At 41.4% G+C, this 17,456-nt stretch overlaps 1 protein-coding gene across 4 annotated transcripts in view; it reads left to right on the forward strand.

The window, feature by feature from the left end:
- The window catches only part of STXBP4 (syntaxin binding protein 4), a 111,294-nt gene that overhangs the window by 85,731 nt on the left and 8,107 nt on the right, over nucleotides 1-17,456 (forward strand). For all 4 annotated transcript variants that reach the window (XM_040330680.1, XM_040330677.1, XM_040330679.1 and 1 more), the window contains one exon: nucleotides 8,833-8,890. In XM_040330680.1, the coding sequence (XP_040186614.1) occupies nucleotides 8,833-8,890 (58 nt within the window). The remainder of the gene's footprint in view (nucleotides 1-8,832; nucleotides 8,891-17,456) is intronic.

Genomic DNA, 17,456 nt, shown 5'->3' on the forward strand with positions numbered 1-17,456 from the left:
GGAGTATTATCGACTAGTCAGTAGGCGTCTTCTAGGCAAGATCTTGTGAATGAACAGAACAGGCAGACCGCACACTGTGCTAAACTCTTATTTAGAAAAGATGTTCTCTTGAAATCCAACCATTAAACCTCATCAAGGAGTCAAACATTTTTCAAAATTGCTATGAGCAATTGTGTGTTTTTAGAAATATTTCCATGCAAATGGAAATATGGAAAATAAGGCTGCACAAAGGCCCCCAGTAACTGGAACGTCCTGCCCATAAGCTCCTCCACTCAAAACTACTGGTGATCTGACCGGAAACCAGACATACTGTGTACCCTTATTTAGAGTATAGAGGAAGTCGGTAACCACATCCCAGAAGTAGCACATCTGTTCCCAAGTAGGGTTGACCGCGGGTGCTTTTAATGATTGCCAGCATTGGGGCCAATGTAAGGCATCATTGTATGAACATTTTTGAGGCACAAATGAGGCATATGATTGGACATTTCGACAACAAACCGGTGGATTTTTTTCCGACGGAATGTTGGCTCACATACACACGGTCACACAATTGTTGTCAAGAACGCAGTCACGTACAACACTACAACAAGCCGAGAAAAACGAAGTTCAATGATTCCGAGCATGCGTCAAATTGATTTTGAGCATGAGTAGGATTTATGTGCGTCGGAATTGCATACAGGCGATCGTAATTTTCGACAAGAACTTTTGTTGTCGGAAAAATTGAGAACCAGCTCTCAAACATTTGTTGTCGGAAATTTTGACAGCAAATGTCCGATGGAGCCTACAGTACACACAGACAGACTTTCCAACAACAAGCTCACATCGAACATTTGTTGTCGAAAATTCTGACCGCGTGTAGGGGGCATAAATGTTTTAGAAACTTGGCTGGATGTTTATCGCTGGCAGGAAGTTTGAACCAGAATGTTTTTTTGGTAGAAGCATCTACAGAAACTTCGCTATCTTGTCCTTTGCTCTCATTTTGGGAATTACTTGTCTCTCAACGAAAGATTGTTGAGGGCTCACCATTTTCAAGGCACCCCCTTTGTTCCCGTGTCTTCTGAGACTAACATGGTACTTTCCTGATTTTATGGATCAAGTTTGAGATGTCTGTATTGTCTGCTCCTGAGGAACAAATTGTTTCCAACAATTCGGTTAGCCTTCCAGATCTGGGGTTGAAGACAACTTCTCTTCCCACCTTCTGAAAGGTCATGTCATTGAAGAATCCTTGTCTCCTGGTCTACTCTTTTTGGGTTCATTCTACATGGCATGATCATTCTGTGGTCAGGTCTCGTGATGTGGATACCGTAGAACAGAGTCACAATGCTGGTGTGTCCCTACCATCCAGGAACAACAAAGGATCTTTCTGTGACGAGAGGTGGTTTGGAGCCTGACTTGCACAACACCTTGTGTACTAGCCTTGTTTACTCTAGCCATGGCGGACCAGCTTTTCCCAACTAGTAGCTTCTGGGTATGCACCAAGATGCATTCCAGATTCTGCATTGCGGGTTGCTGTGATGCATTGTTGGATCTGGGAAGCTAAGAGCAGCTCTAGTTCTGTGACTTTGAGGCTTCAGAATACGCAGGGTATTTCAGCAGTTCTCTCTTAGTGGTGCCTTTGTCCTTGCAGATGGATGGGAGTTGAGCTTAGTTCCCCCCCCCCCCATCTATCTCCATTCCACCTTGCTAAATCTTGGTGAGGAGATCTTCCTTCTATCCCCTGACTAATTCTTGTTTGGGTACCCTGTTTGGTCATGCCGACTCCCTGGGATCAAACTTTGGTTCCCTAGGTGGGTTCAGGACCCACAGCTACTCTCCTTGGAGGTACTTCAGAACTACAGTACTTTGCAAAAGTTTTATCCCAGTGTACCCTAGGTTCACACCTATGTGTTTTTTAGTGCGTTTTGCAGTTTGCAGAAAAGCAGTACAGTCCATTTAACATGGTTTCCTATGGTACACGTTCACATATCTGCATTTTGCGGCCATTTTTGGAAATGGTCGGGGACTTTTCTTTCTGTGTTTTGCATGGAATAAACTTCAATGGAATCACACCAGAAATGCAAGTGTTGTGTTTGTGATGCGATTTTTTGATGCGTTTTGCGGTTTTAATTTTTTTGTTTAAAATACTGTATATAGCTGGTTACTAAGGAGGGGCGGGTAGCTGGCACTGCGTCGCTTTAACTGGCAATTGCGCGGTCGTGGGACGTTGCACCCAAACAAAATTGACGTCCTTTTTTCCCCACAAATCTGCGGTTTTCATTTTTGAAAACAATATTTTTTACTTTTTGCTATATTAAATATCCTAAGGTAAAGGAAGCTATTTAGGTAAATAAAAATTGTACCTTTACGACCCCTTTAAGCTTTAAAACCACTTTAAGTACTGAATGTTTATGGATTATTTTTGGTGAGTACAGTTTTATAATTTAGTATCACTTTAAACAATGCACAACCGACATACCAGTACATTTTTACTACTGTTAATTAACAGCCAAAATGCTCAGAACTTTTTAATTACCATTGCTCATCTCATATTGTTTCCATTCACAAGTAGTGTTGTATCATTAGAATGACCCCTGCAAGGCTTTCAAGTACTGGACTGCGGGAGCCAATTAGCACAAGACCCCAGGAAGAAACTGGAGGTTTACTATCATGTACTTTAATGTTTTGTGAAGACCTTAAAGAACTTATTTTGATTTACATAAAAGTTATAGATATGGTAATTGTGCCTTAGCAGCAGTGTTAATTTCGTCAACTAAATTAATGCTATTTTAGTTAACTAAAATACAGCTAAAACTAGAACAATTGAGATGACTAAAATACGACTAAAACTAAAATGAAATAAGGGGGGAACTAATGCGCAAACCAACCTAATCAAGAATAAATATAGAATAAATAAATATGCAGCAGCCACCACTAATAGTGCTCACACACTGACAATAAATGATAAAATGGGGGATGTGGTGGCGCTTGCAACAAAAATCACTAAAATAATGTATATAGTAAATATAATAGACTCCGCCTCCTGGTATTGATAAAAAGTGTATCACTCTAAACCGGAATATCATCCAACAAAAATAACCATAAAGTGGAGGATATTGAGAGTGAAAAAATAATGAAATATGTGTGACCAATGTGCCAATGACAGCACAATAGTCTAAATAAAGTAGCAAACTTCAAACTGTGCATACAACATTTCCTTCAAATATAATTATGATAGTCCAAACAGTGCTTATTCATAAATCGTGCAATGTGCAACTATGCAAATAAATAAATAAATATCCAATGACCAACTGTCCACAAAATAATGCAAATAAATAAATGTGAATAAATCCGATGATAAAAAACAATCCAAAAGATGCTAAAAGTGAAAAAAATATACATATATAAAGTCCACACAAGAATCCCTGTGTAAAAAAGGTCCCAATAAAACTATAAAATAGGAATCAATATCCAGTGCACAAATCGTGCAAAAGTGTAAAAATCCAGTGGCTAATAAATATAATGAGTTTCTAAAGTGCATCTGTGCTCAGGTTTGCTGTGACATGCAGAGTAATTGTGATTGCAGTCAGCCCGATTCTCCACGGTGACCAGGAATATAAGTACTAGCCCCTTACCTCAAGGAGGCTAATAAATAGCCTATAGGAATATTTCCCAATGATATCTCCCACAATCAACCGATCGATCCACTCCAATGTATTCACAGGCTCAGCGCGATGATTCTCAAAATAAAGCACAGGAATGCCTCCATAGTGTATGATTACAAACAATATTTTAATGAAAAAAGTAGTAACTTACAAGCAGTGCTGTAAGAACAGCATGTACAACGGCGTGTGTATAGTCCTGTGTCTCCCGCTCTGCGGCCGCAAGCGGGTGACGTCACCAACAGCCCTCCAACGTCCTGCCAAACTAAAATGGCATTCTAGTCAAAGGACTAAAAAACGACTAAAACTAAAATTGCATTTTAGTCAAAAGAGTATGACTAAAACGAAATAGAAATTTTAAGTCAAAATTAACACGGGTCTGTAGTGTTGTTCAAACCTTAAGGCTGCATTCACACCTAAGCGACAGCCGCGTACGCGTGTAGCGGCAGATTTGCCGCGATTACAAATGTTTCTTTTTTTTTTTCTAAAGTATTCCCATTGCTGTCTATGGGAAAACGCGCCTGTCGCGTGAAAAAAAGGGTCCGGGACTTTTTTTCAGGCGACAGGCGTTGCGCGTCTATGAGATGTGAACCATCTCCATAGACGGCAATGGGAATTCTCCCCTCAAGCGACAGAAGCGTCCCGCGTCGGGCGTTTTGTCGCTTAGGTGTGAATGGGGCCTAAAGGAGTTGTAAACCCTCAAGGTTCTTCACCTTAATGCATTTCATGAACCTCCTGTAGTGCAGCAGCCCCCCATTTTTTGACACAGACAGAGAGAGAGCGTGTGACACAGACAGAGAGAGAGCGTGTGACACAGACAGAGAGAGAGCGTGTGACAGAGAGAGAGAGAGAGAGAGAGAGTGAGTGTGACACAGACAGAGAGAGCGTGTGACACAGACAGAGAGAGACACAGACAGAGAGAGAGCGTGACACAGACAGACAGTTAGAGCGTGACACAGACAGACAGTGAGAGCTAGACACAGACAGAGAGAGACAGTGAGAGTGTGACACAGAGACAGACAGAGAGACAGACAGAGAGACAGACAGAGAGACAGACAGAGAGACAGACAGAGAGACAGACAGACAGAAAGACAGAGAGACAGAAAGACAGAGAGACAGAAAGACAGAGAGACAGAAAGACAGAGAGACAGAAAGACAGAAAGACAGAAAGACAGAGAGACAGAAAGACAGAGAGAGAGACAGACAGACAGAGAGACAGACAGACAGACAGAGAGACAGACAGACAGAGAGACAGACAGACAGAGAGACAGAAAGACAGAGAGACAGAAAGACAGAGAGACAGAAAGACAGAGAGACAGAAAGACAGAAAGACAGAAAGACAGAAAGACAGAGAGACAGAAAGACAGAGAGACAGAAAGACAGAGAGACAGAGAGACAGAGAGACAGAGAGACAGACAGAGAGACAGACAGAGAGTGAGTGAGTCACAGAGATAGAGAGACAGATGGAGAGTGTGTGACAGAGGTAGAGAGAGAGAATCCATAGTTGAAGCACACTGCTCTCTCTTCTCTCACAGAATGGCTAAAATAATTAATAATTTACTTGTTTTTCCTGCATTGTGGACATTTGGGAGTCTCCTGAGGTTATCTTTAAGAAACACTTCAAACCTCAAATGCTTATTACTGCTGCTAAACGCACATAAACTCAGTATGTAAAAGCTGTAAAATGGACGTTTTTCACTGTCGGTTATCAGCTGTCAGTTTCCAGTGTTTCGAAGTGGTTGAGTACATGAGGCCTAAGGGATGCATACACTGCTGATTGCCTCATTAGAACACAGAAAGTGCATCAGATAAATATAATGAACCCATTACTCCCATTCAGAATAAGTATGTGATCAGTTCGGTGAAGCAAAAGGCCATTTCTTCACAGCAACAAAAGGTAGGAATCTGCTAGAAAGGTTGCTAAAATCCCAGCAATGTACATTAATCAACCAGAGGGGGTTGCTTTTTTTCTTCAACAAAAGTGGGGTTATTCTTTACGTCACGTTCTCTGTAGTTTGTCTATTTTCTCTTTCACCATTCTGTAAGTTGAAGGAACAGACATTCAGGGTAAATAACTCGACTACATTAAAACGCAAGCACATGTCGTAGTTCATGAGCGGCAACTAAATACATTTAACACAATTCCAAGGACGCATCTCTTGTTTGTTGAAATGGTTTAAATCGGGAGAGGAAAAAAAAGTTTTCGCTTTAATCATACCATAAAAATGAAATGTTTGTTCTTAAAAAGGCTTGGTCATTCTGTTACTGCTGGAAGAGAAATAACCTCTGGTTTGCAAATTGTGTATCATGACCCCCTGAGTTCAGTACATAAAGAGAAGGCATTTAAAAACCTTTTTTCGAATATTGCCTGGCTAATTTTGCAGCGTGACTTGTACAAAGAGAGCAACAACATTTCTAGTGATGCATGAACTGGGCAAATCGGAGGGATGTAAATTGAGGCAAAGCACAAAAGTCAGTTATAAACGTGGGAAGCAACTCACAATGAAGTCTAATGTAAGCTAAGGTGCCACATCCCCAATATATAAGATACAATAAAAAACAAATTCCCATGATTAAGCGGCAGGGGCACAGTGAAATTGTTTGCCGCCTCTGCCCCCCCCCCCCCCCAAAAAATATACCACCAGCCACCACTGTTTCATGGCTGTTTAAAAACCCTGCTTGAGTACTTCTGCCTTACTTCCTGGTCAGACTTTAGGTCATGACACAGGAACTAGTTGACCAGCTGAGGATAGATGATGCAGGGTGTGTGCTAATGAGCTCAGCTGGTCAACTCCTTCCTGTGTGAAAGTGTTACACCAGCCTTGGAGGCATAGGCTGGCACACAGGGTGTGCCAGGTGTGCCCAGGCACACCCTAATCACCCTGTGCAGCACAGATCCCCCCTATTGCCTAGGTTCCCCCCTCCTTCCCCTTGCAGCGCTGCCGGGTTCCCTACTCTCCTCTCCCTCTGGCTGTTGCTGCAGGGATGTTTTAGGATGAGTGGGGGAAGGGGCCGGTAAATATGCAACTTACCGCCCCCTTCCCTTTTATCGTGAGTGATCGGTAGTATGTGTTTGAGCTTTGGCAGCGCACACCTATGCTTGGAGGATATTTATGCGCTTCCTTCCCACCGTACGACTATATACGTTCTGTCTTTGAAGTGGAATACCGTTGTTATGGTAGCAGCTAGCTACCATAACCCGGTATCCTCTTCTTTAGCGGGCGATCTTTCAGATAAAAGTGGCCTCTGAGGCGGTTTTGTAGCGAGATCACTTTTATCGGCGGCGGGAGAGGGCCCTCCCGCCGCACTCCGGTGTTCTCCTCCGCTTACCATGGCAGTTGGTAGCCGTGGAGGCAATCGGATCCTCTTCCTAGCCTGACATGGAGATGAGTGAGGGGAAGATGGCTCCCACCCGAGTCATTGCAGGGTGGAAGCAATGTCAAACCGTTACTTCCTCCCCAGGCTCTTAATGGGCCATTTGTTTTTTTTTTCAAATGACAAAATTATTATTATTTTTTTATTATTGCATTTTAGTGTAAATATGACATCCGACGTCTTTTTGACCCCAGATCTCATATTTAAGAGGACCTGTCATGCTTTTTTCTATTACAAAGGATGTTTACATTCCTTGTATTAGGAATAAAAATTACACCGTTGTAATTTTTTTTTTTTTTTTAAAGAACAGAAAAAAAAAAAAAACGTCTAGCCGAGCTCGCGTGCGGAAGCGAACGCATACATGAGCAGCACACGCATATGAAACCGGTGTTCAAACTACACATGTAAGGTATCTATTTTTTAAGCCTTTTAGAGCAGTGGTCACCAACCCTGTCCTCAGGGCCCACTAACGGACCAGGTTTTATGTATTACCTTATCACTGAGCAGCAAATGATGTCACCTGTGATGCATTTCAGTTATCTTGCAAACCTGACCTGTTAGTGGGCCCTGAGGACAGGGTTGATGACCACCGTTTTAGAGCCTCTGGCTCTAATACGGCGCTTAAAAAAAAACACCCCCGCCATTGTAATCCTTGCATCCGGCGTCCTGCAAGGGGCCGGACACATGGATAGGAGGGGTGGCACCCATGCGCCCTGAATGAACAGGCAACCCTGTTTATACTAGATGTGGGTCTGGCAGGTGTTGGGACTGGCTTTTAAAGCGGAGGTCCGCCAATTTTTTTTTTAAAAGTCAGCTGCTAAAAATACTGCAGTGGCTGACTTTAAAAAAAAGGGCGCCTGCGATGTCGACAGCCGAAGCCGACGTCTCCCTCGGCTGCTGCTGCCTTGTGGCTTCACTTCCTGGTTCCCTACTGCACATGTGCGAGTTGCACTACGCGATCCGAATGGTCCCTGCTGTCTTCTGGGACCTATGTGTCTCCCAGAAGACAGCGGGGGGGGGCGGAGGAGGCGCCGGACGTGGGAGATAATGTGGCTATCTATGCCCGGAAGTGGGAGAAAATACCTGTATTAAACAGGTATCTGCTCCCCCCTCCACCCTGAAAGGTGCCAAATGTGACACCGGAGGGGGGGGGGGGGAGTCCGAAAAGCGGAAGTTCAATTTTTGGGTGGAACTCCTCTTTAAAGACAGAAGGTTTCTCATCTTAATGCATTCTATGCTATAAGATAAAAACCCTCTGTGTGCAGCAGCCCCTCTAATACTTACCAGAGCCCCATTTCGCTCCATTGATGTGCAGAGTGCCTCAGCCGTCCGGGACTCTCCCTCCTGATTGACTGTGACACAGCAGTGGCGCTATTGGCTCCTGCTGCTGTCAATCAAAGTCAGTTAGCCAATGAGAAGAGAGAGGGGCGGGGCCAAGCCACTGCTCCATGTCTGAATGGAGCTGTGACTCGGCTCGGGTGGCCCCATAGCAAGCTGCATGCTGTGAGGCCACTTGACAGGAGGGAGGGGCCAGGAACACCGGCGAGGGACCTGAGAAGAGGAGGACCTGGGTTGCTCTGTGCAAAACCAACTGCAACAGAGCAGTTAAGTATAATATGTTTGTTATTTTTATAGAAAAAGAAATGAGACTTTAATATCACTTTTGAATTTAAGGAGGATTATTCAAATTATTGTGAACGAGAATCAATCACCGGTTCTCTTTTAACGGAGATGCTTCTGTTAAACAGGATGACCGCATACCTCCATTTTCCTGAGAGCATTCCTGATCAATGTGTCTTTATGTCTTTTCTCTCTACAGGCCTCCCTTATGGATGGGAAGAAGCTTACACAGCAGATGGTATCAAGTACTTTATCAAGTGAGTAGTTGTGTTAAGCAGTGTAAGCAGTTTGACTCACATCTGGTTGGGAATAGCAATAGCTAGAAAATGCAGAGAACACAGTACAAAGTGCGAAGAGGAGGAGGAGGAGGACACTTGGAAATCCAAATTCGGAATTGGTATACAGGCAATACTAGCAAACATGTTCCTGAGTGGTAGAAATAGACGCAATACTGTGCTGCTATTTAAACAATGGACAGGTACCGTATATGTATAGTAGCTATATTTGGAGAGGGGGGAGGGGCTATTATAAAATATTTTATTTATATATAATAGTATATTAACCACTTGAGCTCTTGAAGGTTTTACCCCCTTGGCTTCAGCAGAGCAGAGAGAATTCTCTGCATAGAAAGATCGGGAAATACTTTGTCAAGATCACAACGGGAAAAAAATCACGATAACGATTCTTGATGATATATTGTGCAGCTCTAACAGACAGTACGAAAAAAAACCTCATGACGACGTCCATCAGAATAAGGACATGTAATGTTAGGAATTTTTACAGTACTGTGAGGGGAAAAAGTGGGGTTGAAAGTGAATATTGCAGCAAAAGCTGGCTTTGTTATTTTTCTTATTAATGGGCTATTTAAATTTTTATCTTGTTTTTGACTGGCGTCCTGTTTTCAGCAAATCTGACCTGGACTAAAAATAATTGCCTAAAGTGGATTCTTACCTTTTGCCTGCACTGTTGAGTGCCAACTATGTCTGTGTTCTTATCTTAATGTTACATTAACAATTTATAGAAAAAGGACTAAAAATCACAATGATTATATAAAAACGGGTATCCAGAGTACAATTGTTTCTCAGAAGCACCAAAGATGATTGCAGCTGAGGTCTTGAGTCTTAGTGCACATATTAAAAAACAAACAGAAGAGGGCACCACCACCTAAGTGTAAACCATTTATTAAGGAGAATTAAAATTTTAAATGGCACTCATTACATAAATATAGTAGTAAATATATCAGCAAATCCGGATGGGAACACTCTGAGAAGCCTTTATTTTTTTTTTCTCCTTGCTTGACAAACCCAGATAGCAAGGATAACTTGCCACAAATTTGTGCCAGTGTTGAATTGTAAGTCTGTTAACTTTCCCTGGCAAGTTGTACACTTGCAGAACACTTGAAACACAAATTTTAGTTGACACTTTTCCAATTTGTAGCAAACTTTGCATGGCAAGTCTCTAGCAAGAGAAAAAGTTGCACTGGTGAGTGTACAGCATGGGTCTTCAAACTACGGCCCTCCAGTTCAGGAACTACAATTCCCATCATGCCTAGTGATGTCTGTGAATGTCAGAGTTTTGTAATGCCTCATGGGATTTGTAGTTCCGCAACAGCTTGAGGGCCGTAGTTTGAGGATCCCTGGTCTACAGGAAGAGCTCTGCAAGCCACAGTGCCCCCTGTGGTGAGATGAATATTGCACAACATAACTGAACCAGAACTTGCAGAATGTTTGCTAAGAAAGTTGATCTGGAGTCATGCAATGCGGACTTGCTGCAATTGTGCAACAAACTTGCGAAAGGTTGGCAAGTCTAGCAATAGCTTAGCAAGTCATTTTCAAACAGCTCAATTGCTTTCGATCAGGGAAGTGGCTTGTCCAGCCTAGAAATGCGTAGCCATGCCCCCCCCTGCTGACATAGTGACGTCACCGCTAAGGAATACCAAGAGGACCCGGGAGCTGCCGTAGCAGAGTTGCTTGCGTTCCAGCATTGACAGATACCATCTCCTCTCTCCAGCACCTTCCAGGCTTTTTAATTCTCTTTAAAGTCATTGTAAAGGCTCAATGTTTTTTGCCTTCATACATTCTGTGTGCAGCTCTCCCCCTCAGCCCCCCCCCCAGTACTTACCTGAGGCCCATCTCTATCCAGCGATGTACATGAGAGCAGTTGCTCTCCCGGGTCTCTACATCCTCATTGGCTGATACAGCTGCAGGAGCCGTTGACTCCCACCACTGTCAATCATAGCCAGTGAGCCAATGAGGAGAGCGCGGGGGTGGGGCTGTGCTGCACTTCGTGTGTGTTATGCAGAAAAGCATCTGGAACGCATCCAGACTGCGTTTCTATGGTGTGAACTGGCCTTAAGTTCTGGTTCACACTGCAGTGATGCAGGAGCCCTGCAAATCCCGACGGCGGTTCACACTGCCCTACGTAAACTGCTGGGAGTGTCAGTTAAAAGTTAATGACACTCTCAAATCAGTATGCATATAGCAGTGTGAACTGCAAATTCATACAGGAATCGGATCGCACCCAATGCGATCTGATTCTACTGCGGACCAAAAAAAGGGTCCTGTGCAAGTTAGGGCCGAATGCAAAGCAAATTCAGCCATAGTATCTGTATGGCTGAAATCGCACAGAGATCGCATGTGATGTGCGCTGCAAATCATGGGGACATCTGATGTAAAGGGGACTCTGATTGGGACATCTAATGTAAAGGGGGACTTTGATGGGGACATCTGATGTAAAGGGGGACTCTGATGTCAGAACCATTGACATATCTCGGCATAGAGCCTACATATACCGTCAGAATGTTTATTCTGAACTATAAAATATTTTTGTATTTATGAAAATATGTATATCTGTGCTTTGGGAGAGATACAATTTTCCTACAATACAAGATATCAAAATTCTTTTATCCGTGCTATTTTGAGGACAAGTGTAATACAAATGAATATTTAAAATATATATATTTATTAATTAAAGATATATTGCAAACATTTAAATCAGGTACAATTTGTGTTAAAACAAATAAATGATATGCTTCTACAATAGAGATAAATGACGCTTGAATGTTCAGATGATATATACATTATATGACAAGGTATATTCATAGCTCTTATTTAAATCATCCTGGCGTACTTAAAAACTTGGTGGCTTGTAATTTGACCTTGTGTTATTTCTTCTCAATATCAAACAGATCTCTTGCTACTACTTATTATATACGTGTACATAACAAATGTTATATTGTACACAAGCTTTTGTTAAATTTGGCGAGGATATATCTTCACATACGCCCTCACTCTAAAACCACTATTGTTGGCACTTAGCTTTTTAAAGACAAACGTAACGCGCGTATGTCTCCTAATATTTGGAATACAATTATCTCATATTGCAGTTAGACATAATCAACTCCCAAATTATCTTTGCCAAGTATATTTAAATGGTCTTAGTTGAGTGTATGTGAAAAACCTACGAATTACCAAAAGGTAAATAATCAAAATTATACATTACCAGTAATTAAGAGCTCTGTCTGCTTGAGAAGTGAAAGTCCTATCTGGGACCCTCTTCATTCCCCTACATCTTTGCGGTCAATCTCTGCCTTCCAGCTTCCTTCAGAGATCAGAGCAGCTTCCAGCCATCAGCCCTCCAGAGATCAGCTCCCCTCAGTCTAGCCATCTCTCTCCTACCGAGCTCCTTTTTTTTAGATCACCTGTGTAATCACTTTTATCTCTCCAAAGAAGTGGGTGTGTATTTGCCTATCACATGACTGGCGATGTCACATGACAATATGTTTTGGTGGGTAACCATCTTGAACCATGCCGATATTAACCTGTAGGGGGCAGTGGTGCCTAATTAATAATTCCTAATTTTAGGGTTATTCAGAGTTAATCAGGATGTACGACCCCTCTGACTTTATCTTGGTGTAGCACCATAAATTGTTTTATATGTCAAACAATATGACAACAAACCTAGACATTTCGGCAACCCCTAAATTTATGATTAAGATAAGGTTTTATGATCAGCACACATGCCTTGGGAAGTTCCTTTAAACTAATGCCGGAATGTGATCAAAGCAGCCTAATACTATTCAGTTATTTTAGGATCTTGTATTTTTGGGATCCTAGTAATGTCTATGTATTAGACAGGTTTATATATGAATTACTAATACACATATATTTGTTAAGGCCTTACAAATACACAATACTATTTGAGATGTATAATATATAAACCCACCGACATTGTGAATAAGCCCCATGGCCTCAGTATATAAAGACAATACAATGTTTTGTGTCATGATGTGCAGGGCCTTTCATCTCACATGTGAAACCAGAATTCCTCATCATTCTCTTATCTTATAAGTGTCAAACCCCCAAGAGATATGATCTGGGAGATGGCACACAAAAGGTTTCTACACCCCCCTGTGAGACATAAAGTTCTTCTGGTAACAAAACCTCATTCACAGGCTTTGAACTGTGTCTCCTCTACTAAACATATATATGAATGTGGAACACTATGAAACATATAAAAATGTGCGATCTTATATGTATTCTTTTAACCCCAAATGTTCTGACAATCTAATGTAAAGGGGGACTCTGATGGGGACATCTAATGTAAAGGGGGACATCTGATGTAAAAAGGAGCTCTGACGAGGACACCTTATGTTAAGTAGTTTGATTTTATTTTACTTGAAATGTGAATATGATTGGTCTACTGTGACGGGCACAGTGAGGCTTCAATTGATGGGCACAGTGAGGCTGCAATTGATTTGCACAGTGAGGCTGCATATGATGGGCACAGTGAGGCTGCATATGATGCGCACAATGAGGCTGCAATTGATGGGCACAGTGAGTCTGCAATTGATGGGCAGAGTGAGTCTGCAATTGATGGGCAGAGTGAGGCTGCATATCATGGGCACAGTGAGGCTGCAATTGATGGGCACAGTGAGGCTGCAATTGATGGGCACATCGAGGCTGCATATGATGAGCACAGTGAGGCTGCAATTGATGGGCACAGTGAGGCTGCAATTGGTGGGAACAGTGAGGCTGCATATGATGGGCACAGTGAGGCTGCAATTGGTGGCCACAGTGAGGCTGCATATGATGGGCACAGTTTTATCTATCAGTAATGATACATAATCACCTGATAAATTACTATTTACAGTCCTACATTACAGTCGTCGCCCCCCCGGAAAAAAAAAATGGAGCACCAGGCGCCACTGATATAGCATAGTCCAAATCAACAGGTAGACATTAAAGTAAAAGAAAAAAATGTTTCAATACATATTCTAGTAGCTAAGATAGTTCACAAGTTTGCTGTTGGCGTTTGTTTTTTTTGTTTTTTGTTTTTTTATAAATACGAAAACATAATAATTTTTTTATTATTTTTTCATGTGAAATGAGAAATGCAATTTTTTTTTTGTGTGTTTAATATTAGCAAAATAATTAAAAGCACCTGCCACTGAGTAGTGTCCCACTGACTTCCCCTCATTATTCCCCTATGAAGTGTCCTGATGTGTCTCATGTCCTTGTACAGTTTTCAAATGTTTTCTTCGTTTTTTTTTTTTTTCCACCCCATGCGTAATTACAATCAAATAAACCACAGGCAGCCTTTAAAAGATGACACGCACCATGCAGAAAATTCCCTTCATCAAATAGTTTTGAAAAGGAAAAACAGAAATGCTGTTAATAGATTAACCCATTCTAGGTCTTCCTTTCCTAGGCACTTAAATGCAGGAAATCAGGTTACCAGTTTGAACCATCGTTTTTTTGTATTGTTAAAGTTTAACTCCTAACAGATATAACAAAAAAAATAGTTGTGCACCCGTACTTTACATATAACTATCATAAGTACCTGAATCTGGCTTGGGATTGGCTTCCTATACCTTGCACAGCAGCCTTCAGACTGGGAGAAGGAGATGAAACCCAATCAGAATTTTCAGGACAGGCTCAGGAGTTAGGGCCGTAAATAGGTCTCCTTTGAAGCAGGGCCACCATCAGGGGGGTACAGGCACCGGTAAAGGGCCCGGAGGTCCCCAGGGGCCCAGATGGCAACCCCCCCTTTTTTTTGTAAGGGGTCCAGAGAGCCCCGGATGGCAACCCCCCTTTTTTTATTTTATTTTTATAAAAAAAAGAAACATTTTTTATATATATATATGTTTTTGTTTTCATTAAAGGGCACCCCCTCTTCTTTTTTTTTTTTTTTTATTAAAATGTATTTTTTATTATTTTTTCTTTTTTTATTAAAGGGCCCAGAGGTCCCCAGGGCCCCGTATGGGAACTTTTTACGATTCGGCACTGCGTCGCTTTAACTGACAATTGCACGTGGCTCCCAAACAAAATTGGTCCTTTTTTTCCCACAAATAGAACTTTCTTTTGGTGGTATTTGATCACCTCTGCGTTTTCATTTTTTGCGCTATGAACAAAAATAGAGTGACAATTTTGAAAAAAAGCTATATTTTTTACTTGTTGCTATAATAAATATTCCCAAAAAATATATAAAAAATGTTTTCCTCATGTTAGGCCGATACGTATTCTTCTACATATTTTTGGTAAAAAAACGCAGTAAGCGTTTGATTGGTTTGCGCAAAAGTTATAGCGTCTACAAATAGGGGATAGTTTTATGGCATTTTTAATATAATTTTTTTTTTTTTTTACTAGTAATGGCGGCGATCAGTGATTTTTATCGTAACTGTGACATTTTGATCAAATACCACCAAAAGAAATCTCTATTTGTGGTAAAAAAAGGACGCCAATTTTGTTTGGGAGCCACATCGCACGACCGCGCAATTGTCAGTTAAAGTGACGCAGTGCCGAATCGCAAAAACTGGACAGGTCCTTTAGCTGCCTAAAGGTCCGGGTCTTAAGTGGATAAATAATTCTGCTTGCGTTGTACTTTATTACACTTTTTGCAAATCTGTAGGCAAACTTTTTTCTTTTTTTCTTTATGAAAGCTGCATACCATCAATATTTTAAGAGCTAATTGCTATCATCTCCCTGTGTCATCTTTGAGAAGACTACAACTTCATCAAACACACCGCCTCTCTCTCTTACCTATATTTAGTGAGCAAATACCCTCTGCACTCCTTGGGCTTTTTTGCTGTACAGAGTAAAAAAAAAACATTTTCATCTTTAAAGCTGAAAAATGATTTTTTTTTTCAAGCCGGGAGTCCCGTGATCCTTTACTCGTAATTAGGTCTGTTGAGACTTATCAAACAGAATAGGGTGACGGGGGAGCCAACAGGCCCTAGAACACTAAGGATTCTTGGGAAAATACTTTTCAGAATAGCTTTTTCTTTACCTTTCATACTGGGAAGTTGGGTCCTCCAGAGTCGGAGTATTAAGAAGGCAGTTGGGTTTGAAAACACCAGGATATTTTTGAAGCCACTTTTACAAAGTTGCTTTCATCTAGAACTTTACAAGGCTCTTAAAAACATATTGGAAAAACAAAGGAGACCCATTACTGCCAAGTAAAATATAGATTAACCACTTAAGACCCGGACCAAAATGCACGTAAGCCCAGGTTCACACTGGGTGCGATTTCATTCGATTTGAGATGCGATTTCACATGTGAAATCGCATCTCAAATGCCGCCAATTGTCGGCAATGGAGCCGTCCTAATCGGTGCGACGCCACATCTGCGGCGCTGCACCGATTTCAAAAAGTAGTTCTTGTACTACTTTTTGCGATTTCGGGCCGCGATTTACATAGACATCTGTGCAGAAACCTGCACAGATGTCTCTTAAATCGCGGCCGAAATCGGGACTGCCGGCGGGAGTGAAATCGTGCGAGTTCAGCTGAACTCGCACGGCTTCACTCCCGCAGCCCAGTGTGAACCAGGGCTCAAGGACCAGGCCAGTTTTTGCGATTCGGCATTGCATCGCTTTAACTGACAATTGCGCAGTCGTGCGACGTGGCTCCCAAACAAAATTGGCGTCCTTTTTTCCCCACAAATAGAGCTTTCTTTTGGTGGTATTTGATCACCTCTGCGTTTTTTGTTTTTTTTTGCGCTATAAACAAAAATAGAGCGACAATTTTGAAAAAAATTCAATATTTTTTCCTTTTTGCTGATACGCCAGCCTAAGTCTCTCTGAATCTAACTACAAATCTCAAAACGAGGCTCGGTCCTTAAACGGTTAAAAAAATTAAAAAAATAAATAAAAAATTATGCATATAAATTTGAATTTATGTTTTATTTGCATGGTTACCTGTTTTTTGAACTCCATAAGAATAAAAGAAGTAAAGCAATGCTGCAATGATCAGGGGTCAGAGATAAAAAAAAAAAATGTCAACGGCAAGCAATAGCACAGAGAGAGCAGATAATGGTTTTGGGAGTACGCAAGTCAATAAAGAAAAAAAGTAGTTAAACTTAATTAGAAAAGTGCAGAAGTGGCAGACACCTTGGATTCAGCATTTACTTCTGTCATCCATTTGGATGATGTTGGAAAATAATGAGATCCCAGCATGTTACCTATTCTGCTCGCAGAACAACTTTGAGCCGATGTAGAATAACCTTGACTGCAATCTGTGTTTGTAGCAGCATTTATATTTATACAATTATTAGTGCTGTCAAACGATTACAATTTTTAATCGTGATTAATCGCATTAATGTCATAGTTAACTCACGATTAATCTATCTAATTTATGACGAATTTCCCCACAAATATCGCACAATTCTGCAAGTGATTATAATTTATGATCGCTGTTTTCTAGCTGATCTAAAACCATTTTTGACATAAAGGGACACTTTTGGACAATCTACAGTTTTCAGGCAGAAAGAATATTTTTTATTTTATAAAAGTACATGTAGGACACTGGGCAGACCACTAGGGACAAG

Source organism: Rana temporaria, chromosome 12, assembly GCF_905171775.1.
Source record: "Rana temporaria chromosome 12, aRanTem1.1, whole genome shotgun sequence".
Lineage (NCBI taxonomy): Eukaryota > Metazoa > Chordata > Amphibia > Anura > Ranidae > Rana > Rana temporaria.